Genomic DNA, 14806 nt, shown 5'->3' on the forward strand with positions numbered 1-14806 from the left:
TTTTCATTGCTATAAGTTCAGTTTTCACCAACCTAATGGAATTTGGCATTACTGTCTAAGAATACAAGTATTCAGTTCAAACAGAACTGGATTTGTATTTGTGCACCAATCATTTTTAATTTCTCTGAGCTCCTGATTTTTATTTTTATCTTTTAAACAAAATTAGATTGACTAAGTGTAATGCTCTGTATGAAAAGGGTGTTTTTATTTTTGGAAAAAACTGTTTATTTTGAAACTAAATTTTAATGATTAGTAACAACCTGTGTGCCAAATGAAATAGCCTTTCTAAATTCATATTCACTTAGAGCCCTTTGTTGTTCAACATGGATCAGTAATTGCTTAAGTTCCATTCCTGCTTGGTTTCCATTGACATTGTATATCCATGGTTTTTCTTCTATCTGCCTTTCTGTTTACTTTTCTATCTGACTCTCCTAATACAGTGAAAATTTTTCAATAAATTTTTTTATTCATTTCCTGCACTTGTCTGTTGTTCTTGCTATTCTTATGACTAGAATGGCTTTTTGCACCCACTTAAATCCTGTCTGTCCTTCAGGAATGTAATTGGTTGAGGCTTATCTCAGCCTCTCCAGTCCAATTAAGTCTTCTTTCTGATTGGTTATAAGATTAAATGAGAAAATGTATATGCAGTAAATTTTTGAAAAATAAAGTGTTACATTTTTTATATTTAATATCTTACATGTCAAATCAGTGTTTGATATGCAGTCACCTTCATACATAACCCATATAAAGGTGCCTCATGTGGTGCTCATTTTTTAGAGATTTTAAGAAAGTTTTATTGGGGTTTACATAAATACAATAAACTGCACACGTTTAGATTATCTAATTTGATAAGGTTTGGCTATGTATACCATGAAATCGCCTTCACAATCAAGATAATGTTAATCCATCATCCTCAAAAGTTTCTTTGTGCCCCTTTGTAATCCTCCCTTTTACTCCTCCCCAATCCCAGGCAATCACTGATGCTGTCATTACTGATTAATTTTCATTTGCTAGAATTCTGTATAAATCGAATCATACAGTTATGTTCGTGCTCGTGCTTTCTCTCCTCTCTCTCTTTCTCCCCACCGCCTTTCGCCTAGCTTCCTTAATTTTTGCATGAGTCTATAATTTCTTTCTTTTTATTGCTAAGTATTCTGTTGTATTGCTGGTTAACTTATTGGTTAACATTTGAGATTTTTCCCAGTTTTAGACTATTACAAATAAAACTGCTGTGAACATTTGTATATAGGTCTTTGTGTGGACATAGACTTTAATTTTTCTTGGGGAAACACTTAGGAAAAAGCTCATTCACATGTCTTTTTCAGAAACTGCCGAACTGTATTCTAAATTTTGCATTCCATTAGAGTAAATGAGAGTTTTAGCTGTTCTGCATCTTCACCAATACTTGATCTGGTTATGCTTTTTAATTTCATGCATCTAATAGGTGGGTAGTAGCACGTGGCTTTAGTTGGCATAGTTTTCAGTACAGCTTGAATACTAAGAGTTGAACATTTATCTTCAGAATTTTTGCCTTATTTTTTTAAGCCTCTGAATTTGGGAAGTCTGGATTCTGTGATAGCAACTTTCTTCTTTGAAAATAATAATATGTTTAAAGTTTATGTCAGTGTTTGCTTGGCATGCTGAATACACAGTGTACTTGATGACATTCATACACAATTATTCAATGGTAACAGTTAAAGGGAATCAGAAGTAGTGACAATAAAAGTAGTATCAATTCTCTTAAGTAAATAAATCATATGCCCTTAAAAGTATTTAGAAACTGTTTATGCATTCCTTATTTGTCAGTTCTAATTGTTTAAGAAAAAGTAAAATAACCTTTTTTAAAAATTTGGTTTGGAACAAAATGGTTTCTTTTTAGAAAGAACTTACTCATGATTATAAAAGACAAAAGAATTTGAACTAAAATTTTTCTAAGAGCTTTTTTGTAGGATCTCTAGCCATTAGATTTTTTTTTTTTTGTAACAAAGAGAGCTATAACCTGAGATTTGAGACTTCATCACACAAAAAGCAGGAGAAAACTGTAACCCATGTACTGTTTTATATCAAAGAAGGATTGACAACACTGTTTTTAGGCATCTGTTCTGCCCACATAAGAAGCCAGCTTTATCATCTGGATGTGTCCTGGGGCTGAAACTTCTTATAAATATGAGAATTTCTTTCTTTCTGTCTTTTTTTTTAATGGCAAGCAGAATATGGTATCCAGCTGTGGATTTGCTTATATATTGTGTTTGCATTTTCCCCCTAGGTTTGTTTTATACAGTATATGGCAATATATTGTCATACAAATTCCATGATTAATGCTTATTTATGAAATCTTATGTAAATATCTTAGAACTTAGTCAAACAACGTACAAGTTAAACAATTTTTTTTCTGAATATTGGAATGACAAATCTGAGGGGAATAGTAGGTTGGATAGTTTATGTTCTTTATCTATAGAAAAGTCTCATATGTAACATTTTCCTTTTACTATTCTGTTATAACTTTCTTTTTTACTTTATTTTGCTGGACAAAAAATCCAGTTTCAGATTTATTCTTCAGAAAATAGAGAAAATTTAAATGTTAAAATAATTCAGAAATTAGAATGGTAATTATTTCATATATAACTAATCATATTTACTAGGATATATTTGATTTCCAATTTTGATCCTGACCTTGGTTTAAGAGACATTTCTTTGTGGCTGTGCTATTAGTCATATGTTAAAAGAAATCTGCAGTTCCATAATAAGCTGTTTTATTTGCATTATTTTATTTTACTAGCGTTACTTTCCTACAGAAATGCTAAATTGTTTATAAATTATCAAAGTGTGACTATGTGGCAGATTTCAAGTGTGAACAAATTCATTACCTCTCTCAAATTAATGATAAAGTGTTTAAAAATATTGTATATTTTAATATGAATTATTTTTCTCTATATCTCATCAGAATCATGGTATCATGACAGAATATTCATGACCATGTATATATAATTACAGTATATACAATATATAATAATTATATATCAAGACTATAGATCATGATACAATATCATGATCAGTGACGCATTGATAGATTTTTTGCTTCATATATTCTTGTTTCCCTGGACTTGTTTTAATTTTCTCACATCTTGTCTTTTAGTCAGTTGTGACCAGAAGTTGAAAGATTTGTTTTTCCTTTTTATTTTTCCCCTTCTGCTCAGGTGCAGCTCTTATATGAGCTAACTGATATCATGAATAAAGTCTGGAATAAGATTCAGAAGAGAGGCAATCTCAGTTCTTCTTCAGCTTATCCAGAGACCATGGTGGGGCCTGTCCCTAGTTCCCCGGTTAGAAGCAGTATAGGCACAGCTCCTCCAGATACCAGCACATGTAGCCCATCTGCTGACATTGGAACTACTACTGAGGTAAGTGTTTCTGAAAAATTCTGTTACTAAATGAAGGGTGATATATATACCACAGAGTTCTGTGTCAGGATTGAGAATGAAGATGACCTCACCTCTGTGGAAGCTGGTGAGTTTAGAAGGTTCATGAGGAACTGTGGTAGCAGTGGCTGTGTATTACTGTTTCTTTTAGGTCCAAGTATTTTAATCACTTTCAGTAGTTAGTGGGGTAGTTCGGGACAGTAGGGGTTCTGTAAAATGGCAAAAACTGAAACACAGTAAATGTGTGGTTCCTCAGAAGTATAGAAACTTAGAAGCTGAGTGCAAAAGAGGCTCAGAACCTTTGTTATCTTTAGATTAGTGATTTTGCAATGTCATCTGACCCAACGTTCTCTCCTCCTTCCTTCTGATCATAGACGGCTTTCTTTTTATTTTTAACACCATAATCTTACCTGATATGCCAGTGCCCCTTTTTATAACAAATATTTTACACAGCCCTCTTTACTATCCTGAAATGAAAATAAACATAACCTATGTATACATATAATTTCAGAAACATATAGTGTCTTGAATAAAATATAAAGGACTAAAGGAAAGTAATTTAAGGTGTAGTAATTATTATTTTAATATATAAATGCCCAGGCATGGTTACATTAAAAGTTGTAGTGAAGTAGCCAGGTATATAGATACAAATAGACTTGTGCAGTCTGTATTAAATACCACAAGTGGTACTGTTGTTGGTGCTGTGATTTTCTGAAGTAACGGCAAACTTGATAAAGTTTCAAACAAAAGAAAGTTTGTATTCTTTTCATTTCAGTAGTTGCGTTTCTGAAACTCTTAATATACAATAAAATTATGCATAAAGGCAAAAAATATTGTGTTTAAATTTAAAACAGAATTCAATTTTATGCCCAAATGTTTTCTTATAAACAGGATTTTCACCTACTTCAGTGTCTGTAAGATAGTCTTCATTTTTTAGGACCATCCTATTCATCATAGGACCTCTTGATACTACTAAATGTTAGCATTTAACAGTTAGCAGTTGGTGACACCCAATCATTGAGTCAACCAAAAACACCCTAATGTGTTTACAAAACACCCTATGGAGGTCTGAATTTTTACCACTGAGAACTACTGGAATATAGTAGAGGTAGAAGTTATGTTTTTGTTTTTGCATAAACACATGTTGGAATAGATCTGTTTGACCCCTGCATAACCAACTTTTCTATCCCTGCTCATTCCAAATCTTAGGAAACACAACGACCTAAGTGATAGGATTATTTTTTTTCCCCCAAATGAAAATCTAGAAATGCCCCTATGGAGTCAATGGAACATTGACTTTTTAGGGTAAAAACAGTGAATTCTTTCTTGGAGATTCCTGGTGTTATTAGAATACCAACGCTCTTGAAATAAAGAAAACTTTAACTTTCTTCAGTGGAGTATTTTCCAAATGTATTTAACCCAAGACTGCTTTTTCATAGCTTACGTATTAACATTGCACAAAATACACTTTGTGAAATACTTTAGTAATCAAAGCTTGGGGTAATACATTGCTAGACAAGGCAAATACAAGTGAAATTGATAAATGAAGTTAAACATTCTGGACATTTCAGTGGCAGAAAGGAGAGTGTACCATTAAACAGTTGTTTGCTAAGTAAGTACAGTATTCATTGGAATGTCAAGATGAACATGAGCACCTATCTTGGGAGTAGTCTTTTAGAAAGACATATTTAAAAACATTGCAAGTCCAGAAAAGACAGGGTTCATATGGAATGGTCACACTTATTGGTCATACATCTAGGGCCTGCCATTCACACAAAGTACAGATAGAGTAGTACTTTCTAGAATTGTGTAGTGTCCAACCTATATACAGAAGGACATGGTTACCCTCATTATGAGATGTAATAGAGGTGAACATGCCCCACAATTATAGAGAAATTATTAACAAATTTATTCTGTGGGGTCTGTAGGTATGTTACAGAGAATGTGAGATGCATCTTAAAAATTGAAAAAGACATTAGTAACAATTTTGTTTTAGTAGGTATATAATAAATGTGATAGACCAGGAGAATGGTGTTTTCATTAGCCAAAGTGAGGAAGTTAAGAAAGGGAGAGATTAACAAAGGGAGAGATTTCTCAAACATTTAAAAAGAAATTATTTCTGATTTAAATAAGTTCTTTACATGACTGCAATTAATTTAAACTTAGAAAGTTGAGGATTTTTTTCTGATTGGGTTACAAACATAAATAATGAAAAAGCTTCTTAGTGGATTTGTTAGTTTTGTACAGGTATGGATTTAATCTTATCTGTGTGAAAAAGATCTGAAAGTGAAAGAATCTTAATGCAGAAGATTCACATTAATATTCAAGAAAGACCATATAAAGCAGCTTATGTAAAGTAACACAGAATTTTGGGGGGAAATGTGGTAAATAGTTTCAAATTGTACCCTCTTTTGTTTATGTAGTATGGTCAAGAAAAGAAAGAGGTGAGTGGTTACTGGCAGTCCAATATGGATTTGAAACCCACAGTCACTTGGGAAGCTTGTTCCCTGGGAAATATCTTACAATAATTTAGCTAGTTTGTTTTCCGTAAAGGACAGGAAAATTTTTTTGAAGACGATTGTGTTAAAGCTTTGATTAACTTTACAGCTTAGGAGGAGTTGTTCGTGTATTGAACATTTCATGTTTAATTTCTCTTCTTGTTCTCAAGAAAATATTTATGTGGAGACCAAGATTAACTATGTATGCATCTGCGTTTAAATTTACCTGTTTGAGAATTAGCCAGTAAATGATGACATCAGAAAATATCGTCATTGTTTTCTCCTTAGTGTATGAATGCTTCATCTATGACTAAATTTGTGGTCATTCAATTCATCCAGTATTCAGAATTTGTGCCGAAGCTTTCATTTCTCATTTCCATTTCTTTATAGTGCTGCTAAAATTATGTGTAATGACCTTTGTAATTTTCATTCCTTTTATTTTGAATTATAACATGGTTGATATGTTACTGTGATCCTTTGAATTCCGTTTAAAAAATGTTTTTCTAATTTTCATGACATTGCCTGCATATGTAAATGTGTTTCTAACTGAATGGAGATAAAGCCTTGTCCTCTCACTGGAGAAATTAAATGTCTAAGGCTAGGGAGGACAGTGTGGAGAGGTTATACGTATATTTTGTTGTACTCCATTTAGGCCTTTAATCCATACTAGGCCTTTATGCCTATTTGGACCTGGCATTCCCAGAAAGCTCTAGCATCCCTTTGCTCTTAATCATTGACTAATAATCTTTTGATTATAAGAAGACATTCTGTGGGCAACACTATCATTTAAGCAACAGAACTAACTGCATACAGATTTAAATGTACGGTATATGATCATCTCTGGGTCTGGCCATGTTGCTGCAAATGGCATTAGTTCATTCTTTTTTATGGCTGAGTAATATTCCATTGTGTATACCACATCATCTTTATCCATTCATCTGTTGATTTAGGTTGCTTCCATGTCCTGGATATTATAAATAATGCTGCTATGAACATTGGGATACATGTACCTTTTCAAATTAGAGTTTTGTCCAGAGAAATGTCCAGGAGTAGGATTGCAGTGAGATCTAGAGATTACCATATTAAGTGAAGTAAGTAAGACAGAGAAAGACAAATGTCCTATAATATCACTTATATGTGGAATCTAATAAAAGTGTTAGAAATTAATTTATTTACAAAACAGAAATAGACTCACAGACATAGAAAACAAACTTATGGTTACCAGAGAGGATAGCAGGGGTGGGGCGAGATGAATTAGGATTTGGGGATTTACATACACATACTACTATATATAAAATAGTAAACAACAAGGACCTACTGCATAGCACAGGAAACTATACCCAATATCTTGTAATAATCTATAATGGAAAAGAATCTGAAAAAGAATCACTGAATATAACTGAATCACTTTGCTATACACCAGAAACTAATACAACATTGTAATTAACTATAAAAATATATATATTTTGTCGTTAGTTATAGTGGTATTTCCCTACCATTTTCATGTCACTACATATATAGAAAATGATATTTGTATCTGGAGTAATCAGAAGATTACTCTTAAGTCACTGAAAGCTCCATTCACTCCAGGCCCTGCCCCAAAACCCTGAGGGCCAAGAGATCCATGTCTCAGCAAAATTGTGACACATCCCATGGTGTCTCAGCACACTAGTTAGTAAGCTCTGAGTAACAGTATTTCTTTGATAAATATATTAATATTTTTATTATTGCCTCAGGGTGTTGATGTTGATGAATTTAAATAGAATTGTTACATTTAAATTGTTTTGTAGTATATTCTACACCCCCCCCCCCCCCATTGGAACAAAAGAGTTTTATAACGGCATAGTGCTACTATGGTATACCATTTAATTAGTGTGTAAAGGTCTTCTTCATGTAGCCAGGACTAAGAAGAAAATTTAAAGTTCTTGGAATACCTGCTAAACTGAACACTTTGCAAGCATTATTTCTATTAATTCTGAAACCCATGTTATGAATTGGATGGTATTATTTCCCTTTTACAGTAAAGAATTTGTGACTGTAGAGGTTAAGTGATTTGCTTGAGATATACAGGTAGGTGGCAAATCTGAAATGAAAACATCTGCATTCTGACTCTAGAGTCCCTAATGTGTATAATCATATGAATTCTAGAACTTGATTCATTGATAAATCTTCCTTTTTAAAATAAATTGTTGCTGCCAAGTGTAGGTGTGTTCTCCTTTATCCTGCTTGACACTTGAAGTTTTGTGGAATAGCTTATTCAATTCTAAAAATTTCTCAGGCAGTGTCACTTGAGAAAATACTTCTACATTCCTCTTTAGTCTTGCTTTCTAGGACTTCTCATATTCTCTCTCTGTGTCTTTGAACCACTGTTTGTTGGTTGGTTTTTGTTTGTTTGTTTTCCCCTACTCTCATTAGCTCACTGTTTTCATTCGAAGGCATTTTCTCAACTCCTTTTTTTATTCCACTTTACTAAGTGTCCCTTTCACTATTTCTAATCCACTTGGTTTCGGTCAGTAAGTGATACAAGCAGGAGTTTGGAGGGTGAGAGAAGGGAGAGATTGGTGTTTTTCTTTCTTGTTCCCCCTCCACTTTGGTGCCCCATATGGAAAACATTCATGACACTTCTTCAGTCTGGTGAAGCCTTTTGTGGATTGTCTGTTTTACTGAAGAAGCAGCTCTTTTTGGCTCCAGGCTTTATGCAGATGGCTCCAACTCAGACTCTAAGCTTTGTCTCCAGTCCCTGAATGAGGAAGCAACCTAAAGGCCCATCAACAGATGAATGGATAAAGAAGATGTGACACGTATATACAATGGGATACTTCTCAGCCATAAAAAGGAACAAAACTGAGTTATTTGTAGTGAGGTGGATGGACCTAGAGTGTCACACAGAGTGAAGTAAGCCAGAAAGAGAAAAACAAATACTATATGCTAATGCATATATATGGCATCTAGAAGGATGGTACTGATGAATGCAGTGACAGGACAGGAATAAAGATGCAGAAGTAGAGAATGGACTTGAGGACAGATGGGGGGTTGGGGAGGCTGGGACATAGTGAGAGAGTAGCATTGACATATATACACTACCAATTGTACAATAGATAGCTAGTGGGAAAGCTGCTCTATTGCACCGGGAGATCAGCTTGGTGTGACAACCTAGAGGGGTGGGATGGGGAGGGTGGGACAGAGGCCCAAGACGGGGGGGATATGGGGATATGTGTGTAAATAGAGCTGATTCCCTTTGTTGTACAGCAGAAACTAACAACATTGTAAAGCAATTATACTCCAATAAATATGTATTAAAAAATAAAATAAAAATAAGATGGCATTGCTCAAACCTCTAGACCCTTACCTGAGTTTGATACTTCCCTTTACCATCATGGACTCAGTTCACAGTCATTACCCTGACTTTGTGTTTCCTCTCCATTTATGACATCTTGAAATTTCCCTTTATTTATTTAAGGTTTGACTATTGTATTAGTCAGAAAAAGATGGCATTCTCATAAGGACAAAGGGGTTGACTGGGAGGGGAAATCACAGGAGATAGTACAGTACCTAGAGGTAGTAACATTAGGATGGTGTTGCCGTAAGTAGGATTAAAGGCAGGGAGAACAGGGAATAATACTCTGACGTCATTCTCCTCCCTTCTTCCTATCTTCTGCCGCTGTTCCTCATTAGCTGAAAACAACCAGAAACCAGAGGACAAGAATATTTGTACATATAGATGAGCCTCCCAGGTAGAGAGGGTATTAATGATTAAAGAATAGATCTATAAGACCAAAGAAAAGATATACAGCACTTTAATGTATTAAAACAAATTCTTGTGTTTTATCTAGGATTTCAGTGCTTTTGTAGTAGAAAAGGAAAACTTTCATTTCTACTTAGTCTGCCATGTTACTTGAATTTAAATTTCTTTAACATCATTGAGTACTAAGAACTGGCCTTTGGGGTCTTTATTTTTCTCATTCTGCCTTGTACATATTATATTAGATTCTCAATATCATTGGTTAACCTTTTTTTAAATGAATTTTTTTGTTTTGGTAAAATATAAGTAACATAAAATTTACCATTTTAACCGTCTTTATATGTACAGTTCCATGACATTAAATGAATAATCAGTGTGGCACAGCTGTAACAACTATCCATTTCCAAAGCTATTTCATCATTTCAAACAAAAACTTTTGCCATGCAACAGTGACTCCCCATCCTCCTAACCCCATCCCTGGTAATCTTTACTGTACTTTGTCTCTGTGAATTTGCTATTCTGGGTACCTCATATAAGAGGAATCGTAAGTATTTGTTTAGCTTATTCCATTTAGTGTAATGTTTTAGAGGTTCATCCATGTAGTAACGTGTAAGAATTTCATTCCCTCCTATGGCTGGTATTCCATTTGTGTATATAGCATATTTTGTTTATCCATTAATCTATTGATGGACATCTAGGTTATTTCCATCTTTTGGCTATTATGAATAATGCTTCTATGAACACTGGTGTATAAAGGTTGATTAACTCTTAATGAAGTAATTTTGCCCTGAAGACATTATATTAATTTTATTTGACCTGTGTCTGACAAACCATTTCAAAATTAATACCAGAAATGCTGTTTTAATTTTTCTTTACCTGCTGAAATATTGGGTTGGCCAAAAAGTTCATTTGGATTTTTCCATAGGATGTTGTGGAAGAACGCAAACAAACTTTTTGGGCAACTGTATATGTTGAGAACTGAGTTATTTGGTATAGAAATTAGCAGATAGAGGAAAGTAAATGCAGAATCATTAAATATACTTTACTTAGTACTGATTTTCTTACCTAGAAGAGCACATTTCTGTCGTTTTAATGTGATTTGCTTAGTACCAACATGGATGGTATAGAATTAAAATGGCACTTAATATTATCCCTGAATGTATTCAAGCATATTTCAGAGTTTTGACAAAAAATGTGGTACCAAGGGGAAAAAGTGAAAATTAGAAGTCATTTATTTCATTTCCATAGTAACATTGCAAACAAAAAAGTAGTGTTAGTAATTTATTTTCTCTAAGGTGTATTTTTTTTTCTCTCCTGGGAAAAACTAGCTAAATTGTGCCTGCTACTTCCCCTCTTTTTTGTGGTAGATTCTCTACTTTATCAGCTTTAAGAATTACCTTCCTCTGACTTTGGTATAGTAACTATGCAGAGCTTGACAAGTGAGAAAGATGTTTCTCTTAATTCAGCTGTACTATTGAGAGGGATCGTTGGATGATAATTTACTAGAAAATTGAAATGCAGTGAATTGAAGTTAGTGTCACACAACGTAGGGACTGGGCCAGCTCATCTGAGTGTGATTCTAAGTTGATGAAATCTATAGAAGACACTTTGGAATCAGACAACTTGAGTTTTTATCTCTACAGTTTATGATCACATTATTTAACCTCTGTGCTTTAGTTTCATCATTTCTAACAGTGGGGATAATGTTAATATTCATCTCAATATGTTAGTACAAATATTAACTAAGTATGTATAGTTTGTCCATATACTCTGAATGTGGCACATTCCTCTATTTGTGTTTTCTTTAATTTCAATCAGATTTTAGTTTTCTTTTTAGAAGTCTTGACCATTTTGTTATAGAAGTATTTGGTACTTTTATTTAATTGATATGATTATATATTCAGTACTTGTTTCTTCTTTATTCCTTTAAGATGCCTAGTAACTTTGGTTGATTTTCAGATATTAAGCTAATCTTGCATTTCTGGAACAAGCCCAATTGGTTGTGGTATAGTTTCCTTTTTGTATCTTGCTGGATTGTGTTTACTAATATTTAATTTAGGGTTTTGGTTTCTATAGTTATGAGTGATACTGGCCTTTAACTTTTCTTTTACATAATAGCTTTGTTGTATTTTGGTATCATGATAATACTGTCTTCATAAATGATATGGGAAGTGTTCCCTCTTGTTTTATAATCTAGAAAAATATATTTTGTGTGGAAATTCTCACAGTCACTATATATTCCCATGATAATCAACGAGGTAATCTAATTGAAAAGGCACTTGGGTATAACACACACCTCATCCAAATTGGGTCTTAGTTTAGGTATTATTTGCATACAGAAGAAGTTTTTTTAACTCAGAAGGTTATTAGAAAAGAGGTAAGGACTGAAGAGACAAAATGCACTGATGTGATCATCATAAAGGGAACATAGGCAAGCATCTTGTTCCAGGTTCCCTACTCAATGATATTGCTGTGTTCCTAGAAAATGAGTTTTATACTATTCATTGGTAAAATAATACTTAATGGTAAAATACAGATTTTTTAATGCCATTTTAGTAGTCCAGTCTGTATAAAATAAAACTAATAACTGTATTTTTTATAGATGCTAAACAACTACACTGTTTTTGATACTGTACAATTATGATATTATGTCCCAGTTAATGTTTTTATGTTGAATTTTTTATTCTGGTAAAATATACACAACATAAAACTACCTTTTTAACCATTTTTAAGTATACCATTCTGTGGCATTAACTACATTCACATTGTTGTGCAACCATCATCATCAACCATCTCCAAAACTTTTTTATTTTTTCCAGCTGAAATGTGGTACCTGTTGAAGTTATAGTTTAACATTTTGACATTAAGTCCTCTGATCCATGAACATGGGCCATTTCTCCATTTATTTGTGGCTGCTTTTAAATTTCTTTTAGCAATATTTTGTAGTCTTTCGCTTCCTTGATTAAGTTTATTCCTACATATTTTGTTCTTTTTGATACTATTGTAAATAGAATTTTTATTAATTTCCTTTTCTCATTGTTCACTGTTATTGTGTAAAAACAAAGCTTTTTTTTTAAAAAATAAAATTTAATTATTTAGTTATTTATTGACTGTGTTGGGTCTTTGTTGCTACACATGGGCTCTGTCTAGTTGCGGCAAGTGGGGGCTACTCTTCGTTGTGGTGCACGGGCTTCTCATTGCGTTGGCTTCCCTTGTTGTGCAGCACAGGCTCTAGGCACACAGGCTCTAGGCACATGGGCTTCAGTAGTTGTGGCTCAAGGGCTCTAGAACACAGGCTTAGTAGTTGTGGTTCATGGGCTTAGTTGCTCCGGGGCTTGTGGGATCTTCCTGGACCAGGGCTCGAACCTGTGTTTGGTAGGTAGATTCTTAACAACTGCGCCACCAGGGAAGTCCAACATAGCTGATGTTTATGTGTGATTTGTATCTTGCTGAATTTGTTTGTTTGTTCTAATGGTTTTTTGGTGGAATCTTTAGGATTTTCTACATATAAGGTCATGTTGTCTGCAAACAGAGATAATTTGTTTTTCTCTTTCCAGTTTTGTTGCCTTTTACTTCTTTTTCTTGCCTGATTGCTCTGGCTAGGACTTCCAGTAGTATGTTGAATAAATATTTCACTTAACTTTTTATATATTAGGCAGTATGTTCAACTTGAACATAATTTTCTCTTTTGATAATAATTTCTAGCATTTTCAGCTCTAACAAATTTTGTTCAAATAACAAAAGATGTGTTGAAAATTTGACATTGTTGCTTTTTCTGTTTCCATATTAATTGTACTTTTTATGCTATTTATTCGTCTGAAATAAGTGTTAAGTCAAACGTTACGGCTGGAGGTAAAATGATTTACACTGAGAGGCTTACATTGGCTCAGAAGTAGCAGTGTTAAATAATGATTAAATTTTTTCAGTGCCATACTGGATGTGGACTATAAACTTTCTATTATCATCCCTCACCTATTATTTTTATTATCGTAGGATAACCCTAATTTGAGCAACCAGTACCTACTCTGTACCAAGCACCATTGCTTGGTACAGAATAGGTTTTAAACACATTGTTCTTTAATATATGGATGTTAAATGATTTGGGAAATCAACTCATGTTGACTAAATTAAATCTGATTTATTATGGTACGGGGCACAGAGATATGTATATTCATTGTCACTACAAATATGTTTTGATGTAGATTCATAAAATTGTATATTGAGTTTATTTTTTCTGTTTTTATGTCTTTTGTTGTTTTAAACATAATTCTTTTATATTACTTATCAGATCTGTTATCTGAATTTCTTGAGAGTCTAATTCTACTGTTGTATTCTTTAACTCATGCTCTTAGTAGTCTGTCTTTATGTGTTATGTGCTCTTCTCTTGGGAGTTCTTCACTAGTGGCACTTTATGAGACTCTTACATGAGGGGCCTGTTCCCCAATAAGGATTTTATGTGTTTTCTTCTCTGAGGGACTCCAAAGGCCATCACTAGCTTGGGACCCCTTTACTGTTAATTTCATAGCTAGATGTTTTTTGAAACATTTTGGTGGTATGAAATCAAGGCCTCAAACCTACGTGTAACCCAGAATTGTATTTAAAAAGTCTCAAGGGTAACTTTTTTTCCACTACCTAGGCTAGATTAGATATCACTTTTTTTCTTGGGTTTATTCTGTTGTTTTCCTGATTTCTTAAATTGGATACTTAGCTTAATAATGTTCAGCTTTTTTAAAAAAAATAAACATTTAATTCTCAGTCCTTTATCCTTAGAGGAATTTATAATATTTAACTTGGGGGATGGATATGTGTATACACAGAATATCAATACATAGGTGGACTGGAAAATTTAGCTCATAACTGCATTGCTGCTTCCCAGAGAGATTTTGTATTACATAGAAGGGGGAGCAAAAATTTTGCTATATAAAAAGATGTCTCTGGCACACTAATTGTTATCATGGACCCAAAGTAAGACTTTACCTATACACTTGAAGAACATATTTCACTGTATTTCGGCTAGTTAAGGTTGTCAAAAATTTGTGTTCAGGAAAGTGAAACACTGTATAATCATGTTTGTTGAAATATTTATGCCATTTTGCTTACAAGATAGCCCAACAATAAAAACAGCTTTTAAAAGTACTAACATTTTG

General features: G+C 33.5%; 1 protein-coding gene across 7 annotated transcripts in view; it reads left to right on the top strand.

The window, feature by feature from the left end:
* VPS13B (vacuolar protein sorting 13 homolog B) overlaps positions 1 to 14806 on the top strand; it is a 773631-nt gene that overhangs the window by 405168 nt on the left and 353657 nt on the right. For all 7 annotated transcript variants that reach the window (XM_057735654.1, XM_057735658.1, XM_057735653.1 and 4 more), the window contains one exon: positions 3198 to 3401. In XM_057735654.1, coding sequence (XP_057591637.1) covers positions 3198 to 3401 — 204 coding nt within the window. The remainder of the gene's footprint in view (positions 1 to 3197; positions 3402 to 14806) is intronic.

Source organism: Hippopotamus amphibius, chromosome 5, assembly GCF_030028045.1.
Source record: "Hippopotamus amphibius kiboko isolate mHipAmp2 chromosome 5, mHipAmp2.hap2, whole genome shotgun sequence".
Lineage (NCBI taxonomy): Eukaryota > Metazoa > Chordata > Mammalia > Artiodactyla > Hippopotamidae > Hippopotamus > Hippopotamus amphibius.